Source organism: Opisthorchis viverrini, assembly GCF_000715545.1.
Source record: "Opisthorchis viverrini unplaced genomic scaffold opera_v5_11, whole genome shotgun sequence".
Lineage (NCBI taxonomy): Eukaryota > Metazoa > Platyhelminthes > Trematoda > Opisthorchiida > Opisthorchiidae > Opisthorchis > Opisthorchis viverrini.
Genome location: NW_008751667.1, coordinates 868,854 through 888,248, shown reverse-complemented (window position 1 = coordinate 888,248; position 19,395 = coordinate 868,854). Strand labels below are relative to the sequence as shown.

General features: G+C 45.0%; 2 protein-coding genes across 2 annotated transcripts in view; one reads left to right on the top strand and one right to left on the bottom strand.

Moving 5' to 3' along the window:
* Positions 1–10,019: 10,019 nt before the first annotated feature.
* T265_01041 (hypothetical protein) lies at positions 10,020–17,278 on the bottom strand (the record flags this gene model as incomplete). Its single annotated transcript, XM_009164984.1, has 3 exons — positions 10,020–10,357; positions 12,892–14,296; positions 16,742–17,278. 3 exons carry the CDS (start codon positions 17,276–17,278, stop codon positions 10,020–10,022), a joined length of 2,280 nt encoding a protein of 759 aa, XP_009163248.1.
* T265_01040 (hypothetical protein) overlaps positions 14,948–19,395 on the top strand; it is a gene marked incomplete at both ends in the record, with an annotated part of 9,581 nt that continues 5,133 nt past the window's right edge. The window contains 2 exons of the mRNA XM_009164983.1: positions 14,948–15,015; positions 15,129–15,240. Coding sequence (XP_009163247.1) covers positions 14,948–15,015; positions 15,129–15,240 — 180 coding nt within the window. The remainder of the gene's footprint in view (positions 15,016–15,128; positions 15,241–19,395) is intronic.

Here is a 19,395-nt window from a genome sequence, read left to right as displayed (position 1 = left end):
TTTGGGAGAGTTTAGTTTGTAGCACAGCATTACGTTTTCATGTGAGTACTCTGGAAGGCTTCTAAGACCTGAAAACGATGATATATTGATCAGTGGTAGGACGCTTGTGTGTGAGAGAGACAAATACTTGGGTGATGATGGTAAATGTAGCGGAGAACTTGGTTTCGAGAAATACAGTCATTTGCAAATCAGTTTGGTTTTTTACGAGAGACTCAACTGAATCTTTTGTTCATGATATTCTACAGCTGAATTTGCTGCACACAGGCCGCCTCATGTTTCAGTTGGCACGATATTCAAGATATCGCGGTATATTTTCATAGAGGAAACTACTCACAGTTTTGTTGAAAACTCTTCGACAGCCCACGACCGGTTTCGCCCTTCCACTTCGGGCTCATCAGAGTTTCCGTCAACCTTGCATTCGACCCAAGAAGGGCGAGACCGGTTGTAGGCTGTCAAAGAGTTTTCAGTAGTAGTTTTCTTTATGAGAACTTGGTTTGTTTATCTGAATACTCGGTGTAGCTCGAGTTTCTTTTTGAAGTATGCGATCAGATTTGACAACAATGGTTGCAGTAGGTTCAATCTTTTCTGGCCTCTTGTAGTGTTTAGCTCATGATCTCGCTGGAACAGGTTGGTAATGGCAGGTCCACTTGATTGCAAAACGCTTATCTCCCATTATTTTCAACTTTCCTATTCCGTTTTTACCACTGGTACCTGATCCATGCACCTCCTTTTGCAAATAGGGAGGGTACATGACACAATTCACGCCTGAAATCCAACAAAACCCCGCAGTCTTTGATACTGATCACTTCAGCTTTACACAGCATATTTCCTAACCGAATCTCAGGTGTCATGTGATAAGTGATCAACCAATCAGCTGCTCAAATTCTATTTGGCCCTTTGCTGGGTAACCTGATAACTCAGTAGTGGTCAAACCCCAGTATTTGCGTTCTTACACGTTTCCATGGGAAACTACTATCTATCGTCTATTGAGGGGAATTTTGGTAGCACAGAATGCTCGTTGTTCTTCATCGAGCCAGATATTCTCTTCGCCAGCGTTTCACTACCATTCTAAGTGGCATCATCATTGTGTCCTTCTTTATCGTGGGATAGCGACGAATCAGCGATACTGATGTAGTGTAGCGCAGGTGTGTCTACCGTTCTGTTTGCATGGGTCGCTCTGGCTGATATGTCCAGATGAACTACAAGGTTGTGCACTTCAACTTTCCATCCAGAGAAAGATGAAAGCTTGGACGCCAACATGGTGTTCACCACTGTGTTCGTGCCTCCTGACACTTACCGCGAACAGACAAACTACTTCAACTTATTCTGCTGACGACGACAGATCATCCAGCATTCCGGGATCAGGGTAGATATCAAGTGTTGACTGATTGAAAATACGCTTCACAAGAAGAAAGTACCGTCAGATCAGGTTTATTTCCCGTTGTGGGTTGGGCTTTCAACACTCTGAACCTACAATCTAGGTAGATGCTTCATTTTGGTTTGGAGGAAGAAACCCTTCCTCACGTATCACTACACAAGGATCAACAGGGCTTAGCGAAATCCACTCACTCATTTGCAAACTAATTTTCAGTTGAATCTCTCGTTTCTTCATGATGTTCTCAGGGAAGTGGGTGTGCTGCATGCACCAGGCCGCCTCATGTTTCAGTTGCCACAACATTTCAAATATCGCGATCCATGTATATATTTCTATTGTAATCTACTACTCATGCGGTTGGTGAAAATCCATCCACAGCCCATGACCGGTTTCGCGCTTGTTCGGGCTCATCAGGTAGGCGCAGTCTCCGGGTTTCCGTCAACCTTATGTTCTACTTCAAACCAAATTGCACCAAATTAGCCAATAGACACTCACATATTTGCAAACTAATTTGGTTCTCTAGAGAGACTCACCTGGAACCCAGCTGAATCTCAGACATCAGTTTCACTGGACACCATCGTAACCACCTAAAAGCCGCAAGCAACACAAACCTGGCTTTCAATCTGTTCAGAAAAGTAGCCACACTGGGCGGCAGAAAATTGGGCTGCTGTGCGTCATCGCTATTCAGGCCCCTGGTGGACTTCAATGTGACTCCGAGGATCTTATCCGCATTTGAGGTGTTTGTCACAATTCGAATAATGCACTCATCACTTTGACTTTGACGGAAAACCTCCCCCCTGGAACTCAGCTGGATTTCGTCTATGGTGCTTAATCGAATAGACTTCACCAGGCTGCTTGATGTTTCAGCGGATACGATATTTGGCCTATCGCAGTACATTGCAAAAGACCTAACACACTACTCATGAGGTTGCTGAAACTCTTTGATCACCTCCTGTTGGTTTCGTCATTTTACTTTGGGTTCATTATGTAGGCGCAGTCCCCGAATATCCGTCAATTTTGTGTTCTACTTGAACACAGATTTCACGAATATACTCATTTGCTGTGCGCGCCTGGATGAGTTTCGAGATAATTTCGAGGATTTGTGGGACTAACGATAAACTTTTCGTTGAAGACTATGCCACATTAGCATCCGTCCTGTGATCCACGGGGACACAAAGGCTCCCCTTCAAACCCAAAGCTCATACCGATGGAAAATTCGTGTGCCTCTAAATTACGGCTAATACCTTGCCGACGCTATAACCTTTCCGTTATTTTGGACTGACCTGACGCATTTCGACCCAGATTGCTGTAAGTGCGTGTGATGTAGGCCTAAGTAAGAACAAGAAATTGCATACACCCAACAAACAGAAGGACCTATGGCATATTTGCAGGATACTTTCGGTTCTGGCCAGCGTTCTGTGTATATGTGAAGCGTTTTGTAGTGAACACCACTGATGTATCATAGAAAAGTGTACAAAAGTAGTAAAATATCCTGTCAATTTCTAGACAATATCACCTATTTCCATCTTTGAGGTTTCGCTACAGAAAACTTTGCCTACTGGCGCAATTAGCTTGCAAAAGACGATATCCCCCCAAAGAGGAGTAAACTTTCACAGCTTGGTCACAGAAGAACGGTAGTTCTTCATAAAAGAAACTACTCACAGGGTTTCTGAAAACTCTTCGACAGCCCACGACCGGTTTTGCCCTTCCAATTCGGGCTCATCAAGTAAGCGCAGTCCCCGAGTTTCCGTCAACCTTATGATCTACTTGAACCCAAATTGGACTGTTTTCGAGAAATGCACTCATTTGCAAATCAATTTGGTTTTCACGAGAGACTCAACGGAATCTCTTGTTTACGGTAGTTCTTGTGTTCGTAGAACAACGCGGGTTTTGAGACAATACCTTCAATATAGGATTCTGGTTAACATCGAAGGGGCTGCGGTGCTCCATCGACCCTTTCCTTCTCAAACGAATGAAAGGAAACTACTACATTCTGAGGTTTTGTCCTCAAAGCCATTTGAATCGAGCGTTTCATCACACCTTATAGCCTGATAAGCCGTGTTACTACACAGTGAACCGCCCATCTTGTAATTAATGGGTGGATTGAGTGAACATCAACCGGTAGAATTCACATCCTTTGATCCTGACAAATCAACCATGACCCCGCATTGACAAATTCTCATGTGTACTGCAACTCTGCAAGTTTTCTTTCACACACACCAATGTCCCGTACAGTTGTGTTCAGTAGCTTGGCAACTATGGTGTCAGTGATTGTAGGTGATTAACTCAAAATAATGTAATCTCGCTCAAAGTTGCTCACATTCAACCTATACCTTCCAGTCTGCATAGGTTCAGAGACGTGTCAAATGAGAAAATGGTGTCGTGAATTAATTTTGAAGGATATCGAGAAGCAGATGTAACGTGGAGGGCGAGATGGCTCAAGTGGTTAGAGCGCGAATTTACTGACCGGACGGTCCGTGGTTCGAACCCGACCTCTGACTCTCGACTTGCCCCGTCTAGGCTTGGGCAACCTGACAGTATTCCAGCCCTTGTGCTTCCTTCGGGTGGCATGGCAGCTAGGCACCGGAAAGATGTTACAGCTGAACGTTTTTTTAGATGTAACGTGATCAGTCCATGTAAAACTGCGTTATCACATCTCAAGGAACTTTCACTCTTTAATGAGTGGTGGACACGTAGGTACCTATGGTGTAACGGAGCTCAGAGGTTCACGACATGACCGTTCATTTACCAAAAGACGTTGCCGTCACATGACCTCTGGACTACTCGTTTTAAGGGACACCACTTCACAGCTTAACTTCACTTGGCTTTCCGTGTCGCCGAACTAATTTGTCATCAGCATAGGCTGTGGCTACCCAGGTGCAAATAGAAATCGAGGAACACACCCGCGTCCATAACCGCACTGCCACCTGCTCGTCTGTGTACTTTCAGTCGCTTCAAATCGGTACTTGCCCCCAAACTCTGTCGACTAGCAGTTATTAACAACGTTTTCATGTTGCTTCGGACTACACTTTCAGTCATGTTCTCTACCATAATCTCAGCCATTTGAAGGATTTCTTATGAGCACGTGAGAGATTCATTTGGAAATCCAACACGTGTAAGAACATCACCGAACGAGCTGGCGTACAACATCACAGAATGGAGAATAACGCACGCGACAAGAACAATTTCGCATCTTTCAGTTCCGTCACGTCCACAGTATCAAGATGTATTTACATTCAATTCATGTACAATATTCTGGCAGACAATTCTTTCATTTTTTTCAAAGCTTCAGGATCAAAGAGGCTTGGCGATTTGTACCACTGTACTGCATGATGTCTAAACTGGGTGAATTTTAGGACATGACCATTCCAGCAGCCTTACAAGACTAGAACAGAAGTGAGCATTTGGTGGTGTGGAAACTGTGAACCACGGTTTTTTTCTGTCAGAACGTCATTCCGACCTGTCAGGTCATGATAGCAAGTGGCAACAGCACGTACTTCGCAGAACAAGAATACTAAACATTTCAGCATTACCCCTCAGGAGGGTCTACAGTAAGCTGTTTCTCCGGATCTTTTCCAGATAAGCCCCGCCACTTATGCAAAAAGTGCATGTGTGAAAAGTTAAGCCCCAGCCCACTTTTTGCCAGCTTCGATTTAATGTACGCACACAACTTTGACCTACTTTTGATTCAAACAATTCCTTATCCGCATCTAGGCTCATTTTGTGCAAAAATCTCCCCCGTTCGGACGTAAAACCTCCACTGGGCTTTCTGACGCTTTCAACTCTCGTTCATGACAAGAAGACGGTAATGCTCTTTTTGCAAGCCACGGAGTGATCCATCAGCTACGTTTATGCAACAATAACCACCAAATGTCACTTTCAACTGTCTCTGACGGGTGGATGTGTAGTGCCCGACAGTGTCGGCAAGAAACCGGTCTTTGAAAGGGAACTTGACTGGAGCGGTCTAGGATGCTGCTCCGAAAATTCGGCAGCAATTAAATTCTGCTCAGAGGGGTTATCTATTCAGCCACACGAACGCTGTTGACTGGAAGAACTTTCTTCGCGAAGTTTGCTCCTGGCGGTTTTTGCAGATTCCAACAGTTATCGGCGACCCTGGTCTACACGTTGAGGTCGATGGAACGCTAATATATTGCCGTAAAAACCCCGCAGGGTGAGTCCTTTCCCAACAGTGGACTTTCGGAGGGATCTGCCAGGAAACTAGGGAGGTGTTCATGTATGTAGTGCCAGATCGAACTGCGGCCACTTTGATGGACACAATCCAGGCCTGTATCGCTCCCGGCTCTATCATCATCTTCGATGGACAGACATCATACCAAGGAATTGAAACGATAAATGATATGAATCATACCTACGAAACGGTTAATCATACCGAAAACTTTGTGGATCCAACGACTGGAGCTCACACACAAACCATCGAATCTCTTTGGCACGTTTACAAGGTGCCGAATAAATGCCAATACGGCACACACCAATCTTTAGCAGACACCTACTTATGTGAGTTCGTTTGGAGGCGAAGTTACCGAAAAACGGAACTTCTCGTGCAAATTATTAATGACACGTCCCAGTTTCACCCTCTTCAATAAACACTAAAAGTACAAATTTCATACCCTCTTTATCCTAATCTTTTTTGGGTAGCGGGCGTTGATTTTTTGGGGAAGCTTATCTGGAAAAGATCCGTCTCCATCGGTACCTGGCCATCTTATAGCCTTTAGAAATGCAGAAATAGCTTACATTTCCAAACAATCTGGAACCTGTCTACTCTAGCGCCTCAAAATGCAGATGGACCCTGCTTAAAACAAAAAATTGCGGGGCATACCTCAATGAACAGCGTCAGACTGAACTGTTCCTCACTCGCAATGTACTTTGGACTGTTGCTTGCTTGTGATGAGTCATATATCGACTTTCATGGACAGAGAAGAGCTGTCCTTCACGTATGATACTCTTCCAGTTGTTCACAGAGTGACCAAATTGTACGTGGAATGTTGATCGTGGAGAGGTGAATAAAATTTTGAATCAGAGGACGAAGTGTGACGTTGGAGCTGCCTAAGCCCAGGCACCAGGGTGACAGACGAACATGGGATAACGGTGACCTTATGAGTAGTACATTACAAATATGAACATGGGACAATTTTAGGGTAGACATGGAAATGTTCGCTGGCATGGCCGCTAACCGGTTTCAACTTAAGGCCCGGTGCACACTGGAGATTTCGATTGGGCCGCTTTTACAAACGACGAACAAACAGGTGAAACCCACAGCTGGAGTTAATTAAATCAATCATGCCAGGAAATTCAGGTTCCTGAAAGTAACCCCAGAATTTCCGAAACCTACTGAGACCCTTAAACCCCAACAAAATCACAATAGGGAAGCCTGAAAGCATCCAGTCCAGTCAGTCAATCGATTCAGCGAAAGCCGATGAGTGTTCATGCACACCACCGAATGCGATTAGCGTTCAGGCGTTTGATAGAGGCACGATCGATGTTGATAGGTGCTCACTACCGCCTATCAGACAGCCTGGATCAATGTCAGAAAGTCCCCTTTAAATAGCGCGGTGCAGTTGTGACTTTTTCTCTCGCTTGTTGCAATAAATCTGTTGTTTTGTTCTTTGTCGGGAAGTCATTTTCAGGCACTAGGCACTGGAGCGGGAACAAGAGTCAGACAAAACGAATTAGAAATCAAGAGTGTTGCTTTTAAGCCACATCTTCTGATGAAGTAGCTGTTCACTCGATAATATCCGAACCCCTGGAAAAAATCAATAATACAACGTGCGAATAAAAATTCTTGCAAGATTTTGGTAGCTTGTGACTATCTTTAGCTGATATTCAATCGAAAACAACTCCCAGTGATTGTCAATTTTTTGGTAGTGTTTGTAGTGGCCTCTGTTTAGTGCGGGTCGCTATGATCAAGGTTGAATTCAAATGCATTCTTCCCTCGAAGTATTAGCCACTGAGTAATTTTCCCCGATTAAAGCTAAGCTGATTTCAGTGACCCGATTGGTCATAGTTCCATTTTGTCAATGGCCAGCTCGTGTCATTCTTGACAGGGTCTGTGATCCAATGAGCCACAGTCAGGTAAAATACATGAGAGATTGCTTTGTGGGGCACTTTGAATAGTTAAACGCATTCTCCACGAAGCACTCGACTAACCAGTTTCCTTTTGTTCTGATCTTTTCCTAGAGATAAATTCCAGGTATGAACCTCCAAAACCTGTTAGCCAACCACACGCGGATGATTGGAGAAAACGACCCGGTTTGTAGAAAAGATCGATATATTGATTGGTTGTCGACGAAAGGTACAGTCTGTATGAAGTTCCAGTTGAAGTCGTACATTAATAAGTTGTGATAGCTTTACTGACCATCTGACCCGGTAAACGATCCGCTGGTTATTTTTCCCTCAACGAATCATAGCTTTCGCCATGAAAAGCCGTAGCTTCACAAACGAGTTGTGAGCTATGCGGAGAAGAAAACGCGGAACTAAAGTACACAAAAGCTATGTGAGGCAAAATCCTGGGCAACTGAGTTAGTGGAGCAGTGTTGTATCGTGGGTTCGAGCCCCATCCAGTTGCTCTGTTTCCCACTTGCATTATATGTGAATGAATTCATATGTGGCAGAATTTCCTAATTCGCAGTTAACGATGTAGATTCATCTTCAACTGGAACATTCCAGTGTTCGATTAAGCCGGTTGATGACACTGGAACTGAAGTTTGTACAGTAGGATTCAGGAGCTTTGGGATATTCAGTAGACTGATGCTTATCTGTCAACAATCAACCACATCGCTAATCTGACCGAGAGCTCAAGCTCAAGCTATCCTACAGCTGAATGAAGTTGGCCTAGGACGTGTTGACCTCAGTCTACCCCCTACCTTCTTGGGTTTTTACCTCTCAAGATTGTGATTCTTAGATAGTAACCCGGCACTTATCGAGAACAATCATACCGGTACGGGGAACCGTCGACTTCCCTCTCCCCCGCTTTATCGAATATCGCTATAAAACATATTTGGATTTCAAATAGCACTTTTTTCTGCCCGTTGTCGGTGAAATTTCCACTGAACTTTCATGTTCTCGTCAGTCCTGCCATCAGGGAACGAAATTCCCCGCGACGACGTACTTCGGTCACATAGTCCTTCAAATTTGAGGCGTAGTAAAGTGCGTAGAATTAGAGCGTGTGATTTCCCCCAGAGGAAATAAGGTTTTGATGAATACAACTCGGTATGGAACATCTTTCCACCGAAAGGGTGACGCGTACTTTTGGACCTGTCATTATTGTTTGTTTTCATTAGAAGGCCTGAAAACAAAGTATTCTGCCCAGGAGTTAAGCTCACTATGAACTTCGCATGATGTACTGTTGCTGTGTGGCACAAAATGCATTGGGATTAGTTGATGTCACAGGAGTCTTAGTTTAAGGACTAGGTTCTACTGGATATGAGCAACCCGTTTTTTTAAAATGAATTTATATGTCAGCGTTGTGCGCATTGTGTAGAGCTGGCTTAGTCAATAACTCGGCTGATCGAGCGGTGTAATCCGAATTAATTGTTTGCACAACCAGCATTACGGGATTTGGTCACTTACCGGGTGCGCATAGCAACTAAACTCGAAGGTCAGTAATATGCTACCCGAGTGCTAGCTACGCATATATATGTACAACCAGTCTAGCCAGCATATTGAGCTCCCAGCAATGCGTGCTTGTCAATAGGTCTTTAAAGATTTGACGGTTTCATCTTGAAGAGCGATTTCCTCTCGTTTTCCCTGTTAGGCTTTCCTAGGGTCAAATCCCTCCTCAATTCTAGTTCTGAGCGAGTTTCTGGGACCCCATATCTGAAAACTGAGCTTGGCCCAAATTGATCACACAAAGTTAACTTCATAGGGACTATCTTTGTGAGGACGTTGCGTGACTGACGCTCATCACTTTGCGACATCGCAACCCGAATATACAAGAAAAATGGACAAGCTGACAGTGAAAACTTGTCTCAGTGTCTGACTGCAGTTGTGATTCAGGTCAGGAATATGGGATGGAGGTATAGCGTACGGCGAGGGGGTAGGAAAGTTCTTCTAGTTAAATTTGCGAGTCCGTGAACAAGAAAATTCCAACAACCAGGATCTGGAGAGGAGAGCTGAGGAAATATTGCGAGTGTCTCTTGTAGACCGCCTTGTAAACTCCGCGAGAGATCAGCGGAAGCGAATGGACGCAACTGCTGATGTGGACAGTGGAGCTTCGATTTGAAAGACATTGGTTTTCAACAATGAAGTTGATTTGAGTTCTGAAAAGGGCAGTAATGGAATAGAAGGCGATCATTAAGTACTTTTGAATGGGAAGCGAGAACATCCATGAAAAAACGGGATAAAATTGGGGCAGCAGTTGCATTTTGTAGCATCGAGTCTTGAGGAATTCAAGGTCATATCGATCGAGTAGTATGCAATCCACAGATTCTGGTGCTTATCTACTCTCATAAAACTGGAGTTATACATTCAGAATGCAATCCTGATCGGACATGTTGTTTAAGTCGTTTGAAAAAACTTTCTGAGCTAGAATACTAAAAATATATTTGGTTTTAATCACATGATTTTGAAAAAACCTATATGATATATCTTGTAAAATGACTAAAGAACACCACTGACAACTACTCACTCATTTCGGAGTGCTGTACCGACAGTTGGAAGAATCGATATTTGATTCGCCGGAATCGCGTTGTCTTTGTTGATTCCTCCCTTTGGCCCGACGATTCTTAAACCATACTTGAACTCGTGACTCGGGAAGGCGCAATTTGAGTGCCAGTTCCTCCCGAACATACACATCCGGGTAGCGGGTCTTGGAAAAAAGTTCCTCCAGCATCAGTAGCTGGTGTCTTGTGAAAGTGGTCCTTTCACGTCGTTGTCTACGTATCTGTGAGCCTGTGGAATTCAAAAGAAATCTAGACTGATGTAAGTTACTTTGGGAGCTTTCAAACAAACGATCGATATTCAGTTCTGCAAACTTAGTTCTGTTCTAAAAGGAAAACTATCAACATCAAGATGGAAAGCTGATGGTCTTTCATTGCTTAGAGAACCACCCGATCCACCGATCTTTAAAAAGATAATCCTTCAGCTGTAACAGCCCAGCTGCCGTGCCGCCCGAGATAAGCTCGAGGACTAGGATACTTCTATGTTGCCCGAGCCTAGACAGGGGAAGTCCAGATGCGGAAGGGAGGTTCGAACCACGGACCTTCCGACCAGCAAACTCGGGCTCTAACTACTGAATGATTGACCATCGTTGTTCATCTCTGGGAGTGGTCTGTAAAGTGGACGCAGCGTGGACGAAGATCTTTCTCCTTCTGAGCTGATCGCTTTTAGATCGAAGTTACAATCGTATTAACCAGAACCCACCTACAAGATTATAGGGGCGCGAAGGATACGGTAGGTGAATCGAACTATCTAGCAGTCTTGCTGCTGTGTTTCCTTACAGTCGACCGGTTGATTAGTTTATCGAACGAAGAAATATCCAACACATACCCAATCTCGTCACAACACCGTCAGTCTAAGAAAAAGTGAAACGTCCTTTCGAAAAACCGTCACGTGACCACATGGTGTTGTTCCCGTGATCAAAGGATGAGTGGCGCTAGGTTCTGTCTTAATGAGAACTAATCACACTGCCGATCAGCTAGATTTGACCACATGATTGAGTGTTCAACCACTAGCCGAGAGGTTGCGGGTTCGATATTCTGCGTTTATCGAGATGCGCACTGCTGCAGATTCCCAACAGAGATGATACAGCTCTTCTCGGCTTTTCAGCACAAAGTGACTTCACAGACAGCACGAAATCTCTATTAAAAATGATCGAATCACACCACCAACATCTGGATTGGCTTTGTAATCTGTAGAGACAATCTTACGGACAGGTGATCGTATAAGTGTAGCGTTACAGCGGCATCACCCAGTGGCTGTTTCCATCATGTTTCGTTGGGTTCCAGTTCAAAATGGGTCGAACTCCAACTTTTATCCACCAACTCTACTTTCTGTCAGTAAGGCTGTGTGTGATAGGAATCGATACATGTGACTTTCTGCTCACGTTCACTATGCTAGTTGACTGATTGAGGGATTGAATAGAGGACTTCTCACGCCGTTTTGCGTAAGCGGCTGTCATCAACCGTGACACAGCACGTCTGTATAATTAACAGATGTGTTGTGAAAGGTGTGAACTGGCAAGTGTGCTGTCACTCCTCTGTCTACTACTATCGCCGACCCAGCCGCAGCGAAACAAGGTGTGCTGTTAGGGCTATGATTGCTGGCAGCTTGGTCGTGATGACCAAAGCATACGCCACCATGTCGGATTGAGTCCGGTCGCCATGACATCATCATTTTTGCAGGTGGACATGAAAGCGAATTCAGACATGGAGACGAAAGCTGCGTGCACTTTCTCCACAAGGTGACAATAATTAGACTAACAGGACAAAAATGTGTTTCGGCCGGCTCGGACCCGATACGCAAGACTTCAACCAGAACTAAGACAGACAGTTCAGATATCAAACCGCCTTGGTAGTAAGGCATTTGCTGATGAAGACAACGCCCACTGACGCAAACTCCAATCTTGTCTTAAAGCAGCGACATCTAAGAGCTTGTGTTGGTGGTTCGATGCCGCTACGGAGCGCTTTTACTTTGGCAGATTTTATAACTGCCCAGGAGGAGCAAACCGGGGAGATCTTTGTGATAGGTATGTTAGATGACTATCCTTAGACAACGAATTTTCGGCTTTGAGATCGGAATATTTTCGAACTGATCACTACTCAGACGGGAATTGAAATATTTTATGAGTCGCCGGGCACAATCGAATGTGGTCCGTTGCGGATGCTGATATGCTTCAGAGGGGGTGTCCATGTGGATATTGAGGCATACAGCATTCTATGCGGAATACTGGTCGAAAGTATGCCCAGAAATAAGCAAGCACACTGTTGTGAACCACAATTTTCTTAATGCCTTCTTAATAATGTGAACCCGAGTCTGAATGGCCGCTTGTGTTAGATAGACCGATTCGCTTAGCCAAACCAGAAAGCCACTGAACGTGCGAATCAGCTGATCGATCGATGGAACACTGACGCGTACAGGCGTGTCATGTGCAGCCGGCTGTTTATAAAGCTCACATGGAAAGTTCTAGGCGGGTCAAAAAGTGATTCTAAGACTACAACTCATCTGTCAAGGGTGAGTGAAGAACAATCAATGAAATTTGTCCCAACGAGAAACGGTTATTCCACTGGCAGTTATGCAGTTCAGTTACGTTCGGAGCCGGTTCTCCTGATACACAACAAATACAGTTGTTGACTTTGAAGCTCAACCACATGCTTATTTCGCACATTTTTTTTGGTTTCTTTACTTCATCTATTGGGTAGTCAGTACTAACTTGCCCACTATTAATGTAAGTCCCATGACAACGAAACCACGGCAGAAATCAAATTGCCGTACACGAACAACGCTCACTCTGTTGTACAGTAAGATGGCGTGACTACACACACACACACAAAACGACATACCACTATTCGTATTTGAATCATGAACGGAAGCAGCGGCCGTGGCCATCAGTAAGTCGTTGGAATGTCCGAGAATTCCATAGGAGCCTGGGTCGAATGAGACCATCTGTCGACGTGACGGATGATTGCTGGAAAACGGGGCGTGCTTTGGTGTTCCACCGGCAGTTCGTGCTACAACCGCAGCTGCAGCCATAAATGCAGCCATTCTGTCGTCTGGCAGTGGCCTCTCTGCTATTCCCCCAGATCCAACACACTGGTAGTCCATACGCGTGGCTGTTCTTGCTCCAGATCCGGGATTGGAGAAATTCGGGGAAAGACAAACAGAATTCGGATGGGATTGCGTATTGGTTCGAATGGGGTTCACGGGTAAGTTGGCATACTGATTGCACGTGACCGAATAATCCTCGATTCCGTTGGTACGGTACAAATCCGTGGTAAATGGTTTGTACTCATTCACAGGTGGATTGGTCGGAACAGGAGGATGAGTGAAACTCCGAGGTATGGGGTAGCCCCGTTCATTGCGGAAATTGAACAATGATTGGTGTTCATATGGATGTGTCGTGAGAGCACCATGAGTGAGGATTTCCTCATGACTGGGGAAGAGTTTTTCCGACTGAACCGAGTCCATCCCGAAGTAATATGGATTACTTGGTGCTGTATCGTAATGCCTAGCTTCTGTCAAAAACGGATGCCTAAATCCCAAATTATGGCAATGAGTGTCTGTCGCTCTCTGTTCGGAAGAAGAGCCACACAAATGTGGTTCCACCTTTGTTTGGACACTACTCATCAGATTTGAGTAGGAGGCTGCTGGTTCTAGCTGGAAGCCATGCGAATTTGAATAAAATTCGGTTAGATTAGCCATCCTTGAGTCCGTACTTTGTACTTCCGTACCTGTCTGATAATTAATTGCATTCCACAGGGTTGGTTCTCGTGGGGTGCTACTGTTCGCGTGCGTGATTGTCGGAAAGAAGTTTGCCGTAAGAGATAAAGCAATCCGATAGGCCGGTTGAATGGAAGCATTCGAGTTGTCCAAATGAGTACCACTCATATCCATCTGTTCACCTTCACCAGATAGCGGGGAAATGGGTGGTACGATGGAAACCATGCTAGTGGTGGACGAGTGCAGTTCGGGTGTGTGTGAGGTTGGTGCGGTGGAACATGACGTTGTGATATTTGTTTGCTCAACATTACGCTTGTTTTTCCCGGAAACCGATTCATGCTGCAGCATGTTAAGTGCCTCCCACCGCTTCACTAGTTCGGACTCGGGGGCCTCGTCAGTGCAGTCCTGCTGCTGGATGTCCGGAAAAGTTTGACCAAAATTTGTGTCCACCACAGAGGACCTGTGGGGTTCTGTGTTTGCATTTTCCGGAGAGTACGGCTCTGCACCATCAGGTTCGTCGGACTTCAGCTGAGGGAACAGCTGGTTTCGACATTCGGCCAGGAGAAAATTTTCCCCGCTCGGATAGTTGCGAGGGTTTTCTATCGATGTGTCGAAAGACACATGTCCGCTTGAAATAGGTACCCGTGTACTTGGCTGAACAGGACAAGGAAGAAACACAGTGTACCAATCAATGAGTAACGAGGTCCCCGGACTTCTGATATGATGTTTATTTAGTCCCTTGACCGCTCTTTTAATGGGCCTGCTCAGTTTCATTGGTTATGAACCCCCCCCCCCGCCAAATCGATAAAACTACTCGAGGACCGGTCGGTCTAGTTCAACCTACACCCTAAGTTTGCAGTAAATCGCTCGATGAGACCGAAGGGATACCTAAACTGTGGTGCGGAAAACGGACAACTGTGTACAAATGAGGAATAATGACACAATCGTACAGTTGCTGGAAAAGATACCTCACTGATTGGTCTCATAAACTACTTCCTTGAAGTACTTATACAATCTTGCCAATTCAGTCAGCCCGGTCAATAGGGTGAAATGAAATGTATATCTTTGTAATGTACTACTCATTAGGTTGCTGAAAATTCATCGAGAGCCCACGACCGGTTTTGTCTTTCTACTTCGGGCTCATCAGGTAGGCGCAGTCCTCGGGTTTCCATCAACCTTATGTTCTACTTGAAACCTATATCACAAAAAAATCTACATCACAAACGAGAGATTCAGCTGGGTTCCAGGTGAGTTTCTCGAAATGAGTGTATATTCGCTGATTCCGTGCAATTTGGTTTCAAGTAGAACATAAGGTTGACGGAAACCCGGGGACTGTGCATACCTGATGAAACCCAAAAAGGGCGAAACCGGTCGCGGGCTGCCGGCGGATTTTCAACAACCTTATGAGTAGTACATTACAACTATATACATGTATCGCGATATTTCAAATATCGTGGCGACTGAAACATGAAGTGGTTTGGTGCAGCACATTCAGTTGCCTGAGAACATCATAAACGAGAGATTCAGCTGGGCTCCAGGTGAGTCTCTCAAAAAACCAAATTACTTTGCAAATGAGCGTATATTCGCAGAAATGAAATGTCTTTTGTGAGCTCCACTAGACCAGTATAGACCATGCTTCTGGCAGTACTTTGTTTTCCAACGTCGCTTCAGTGTTCAACAACGTTTTGGTGATGACGTTGACCACCCCGCAGTCAGATTGAATTGGAAAGCTGGACTTGGCAAACACACGTTCAATTGCCAATTCATTCCACTCTTGAATGGAATGCCGTAGAGACTCATTCAAGACAACTGAAACACCCCTAAAGTTTCTGAGGTACAACTGCTATAAATATCAGCCCAAAGCCGACGTAAACTACTAAAGTGCCTACCTGATGAGCCCGAAGTGGAAGGACGAAACCGGTCGTGGACTGTCGAAGAATTTTCAGCAACCTTATGAGTAGTGCTGACAAAAAGATTCTCGTATAAAAAGCAGACAGGTCGCTTTCATGGTTTCGGTTTGCGTACTTGATGAACCCTCTTATGAATACAGAAGTTGTTCCATTTCCTAATGAAAACAGGGACCCGAAAAGTAGTTTTGGCCTCTGGTGGAAAGCCGCTCACAAGCGTCATTTAGTTTGAACGAAATTTGTACATTATCGCTGACCTGAGTACGAAAACGCACATGTCGTATCTAATTTCGGCTGTTCATTGATCGAGGAGTCAAATCCTCACCCGGCTAGTGAAAAACCTTGACCTGAGAGAAAGTGAATTTGTTTGAAGAGAAACTCCTCACCCAGTGCGCGGTCTCCATGATTAGTTGTCCACAGAGCATATTTTACCGGCCACTTGTCACCTGAACTGGCACTTATAAATCGATTGATCAGAATTCATTGCGGGTAAAATTCTTCGGACGACCTTAATCGTCAGCTCATAAGGGGTCCTAAAATGTCTCTGGATGAAGAATCCCTAGTGATAAGTACCCTACTGATGGAATTCTCCACAGTTCCTTTTGTATGGATTTGTCCGAACTCATGGTACTCTGAACGGCAGGTGGAACCAAGCTGGTGAACCACTCACTCGAACAACGTGATTCTATGCATCTGAGGGCCTAGCATTAGCACACTCACAGCAAGTAGTGCGAGCCCCAAGAAGGGTAAAACAGGTCGTGGACTGTCGAATAATTTTCAGCAACCTTATCAGTAGTGTATTACATCTAAACATTGCTTTTATTTGTAAACAACTCGTTATGTGATTGTCGCAGTCCAGGATGCGTAAATCTGCGCATCCTTGGCCGAGTTAAAATTAACTGAAATCGCGTTGATCACCCTCAGGAGGAGAGATCAGTGACGGTCAGTTCGCTGAATATCCCCCCCCTAGGGAACAAGTCCATCTTCCTCTACAAGTTGCCGCTTCACAAAAGCTCATTAAACACAAAAAGTCGACAAAAAGTGCTAGACCTTTAGTCTTTCTCACCTTGATGTCATAAATCCCGTCTGGGTTGCCAATCAAAACGTTAGTTTGTGTGCAATGTATCAGGGAACTCGGGCTCGCGGTCCTACCGGTTCCACATTTATCCCCCATTTCGTTTGCCTTCAGAATGTCATGCCTGGTTTCATCTGCATCCATAGAACAGCGGTGAAGAACACTGTTAGACGACAACACACTGCTTGTGCGCAAGTCAGATGAGTGAACTCCCGGTGTTCGGAGAGACGGTGCCTCGTCTGTGGATGAACAGGATCCCGAGGAGGTTGTCGAAGTCCTGTTGTGCATATATTCGGTGGAATGCGCGCTCAGCTCAGTCGGGAGCAGATCCGTCTCCCGTTGTTCGCAGTCGGCCGCTGTACCGTACAGATGTGACTCATTCATGTAGCCGGAAGTTGCGTAAAATTCTTTGTTGTTGTACGAGTGTATTGTCGAATCGTACTGACTGCAAGTCATGATACTTGGATAAGGTAAGGAAAGTGCAGACGAAGAGTCGATTGAGACGAATCGTGAAGTTGGCAGCTCCATTTTATACTGTCCAATTAAGAAGAAAATAGGTTCGGTTATTTCCGGAAATCTACTTCTTGAAAGAAAAGATTCAATTATAGAGTGTTCGTAGACTGGGTGTTACCGTACGGGACCATGGTAGGGTGACAAACAGCTAGGACCACTTTCTAGAATGAGTCACCGTAGCACTCACGTAGGTCAAACACAAAAGAAAGTGCCTCCATATTCGGAGAAGAATAACTCTTACTTGGAAAGACTTTTAGGACATGCTTTGTGATGAAATGATTGGTTCTTTGCTCACATCACCCACTCCTCTTCATGATAAGAAGAGAACTCTATTTCCAGAGGAAGTACAGCCCAGTCTTTCGATCCTCCCGTCCATCTGTACAGGGCATGGTTACCTCAGAAGTGAAGATGGCAGTTATCCGCAGCAAACTTATAAGCGTCATGGGGATATCGCACCAACCCCGTCATCTGATTGTTTAATCTGCTAGTTGCTATTCGGCGGAGAGGAGATGTCCGAATAACTGGATCGACTGTTAACTTGCACTCACGTAACCGTGGGAGACTCACCTGGCACCCAGGTGAATCTCTCTTAAAAACATCTTGAACGAGAGATTCAACTGGTGAGTTCCAGGTGAGTCTCTCGAAAAACCAAATTAGTTTGCAAACCAGTGCATTTCGCTAGTTTCGTACAATTTGGTTTCAAGTAGAACATAAGGTTGACGGAAACTTGGGGACTGTGCCTACCCGATGAGCCCGGATTGAAAGGGCGAAACCTGTTGTGGGCTGTCGCAGAATTTTCAGCGACCTTATGACTAGTTTATTACGTCTACAGCTGTTTGCCTGTTTGCAACACAGGACTTGAATAACGCCGTATGTTGGTGAGGATGGACATACCTTCGTAGTACATTGCTTGATGTAAGTTGTGATAGTCATACCACATATGCACCGACGTTTTAAAGTTTACGGACCGAACAGTGTGTCATAGCCACGCCGGTCAGATCATACTGGCTTGTTTGGTTCTCCCTAACATACGACAAGGTGGTGGAGAAACTCAACTGTGCACTTTCGACAACCTACTACTTACTACCTGTTGGTCCCGGTGAAAATGTTGTGCATTCGTATTCCTCATTGAAAGGAAAAATAAGTGGCCGCGTGATGTATCGATTGTTAGAAGCCCTCGTTTCCCCCTAGCAAGTCTTCCTGTTTTGCAAATATCTTTCAATAGTTCGTCCTGAAGACCGTCAGTTAATTCACCACGCTTTGTCAAATTTTGAAAGAATACCCAACACGATGAAGGATTCACAAATCCCAGTAACGACGCTTTCGGTCTTTTGGGAGGAACACGCACCACTGGGTGGTTGTGCCATGACGCATTTGCCCTGTATTTGCCTGTATTTATCTAGTACAGGACAGTATTTCAGGGCCAAACTGCCGTCATCCTCGGTTCACATGGACCCTGTAACCCTGCAAGCAAGCGACGAAGAAGACTAGCGTTGGTGTACGTGCACCGCATCCGTGCTACAGACGGCGGCCATGCAACTGTGTCTATCTGTACCTATCTAAGGACCCCAACGCCACGGAAATTACCGCTTTCAACGACACTTCCAATGTTCCAGATCGTCTGTTTCCATATTGCTATTTGTCCGCTAATCTAACAGAACAGTCCCAAATATTGAAAATGGTAGCACTGCTTTTCTGTGACCTCATGGCACAACTGTGAAAAAAAGGATTTGTCTCGCGTGGATGGACGCTTACGTACCACTGACTTGTTGGTATTACGTGTTTTAACATTTTTGCCAAGGTGTGCCAAGCTGGTGAGCTTCATTCAGACAACCGCGAGTTGCAAGATGGCCTGCGAAGCATGTAAAATCTACAGGTATATAGGTTTTGTACAATTATTCATCCTGGTTTTACTGATAAATTGCCACTAATGTGTGTACTCATTTGTATGCTTGTGCCGAGCATCATACTTCGGTCGTAGGACAACGCATTTGTTGGACAGAATACGAGAACACAATCCCGTATCTCTGAGTAGTAGTGGAAAGAAACCAGGCTCAAGCGCGATTGCAGCACACTTGGCCGAAACCTGTCATATCATAGACAAGGAGCAAGCCTTCACCATCATTTACCGG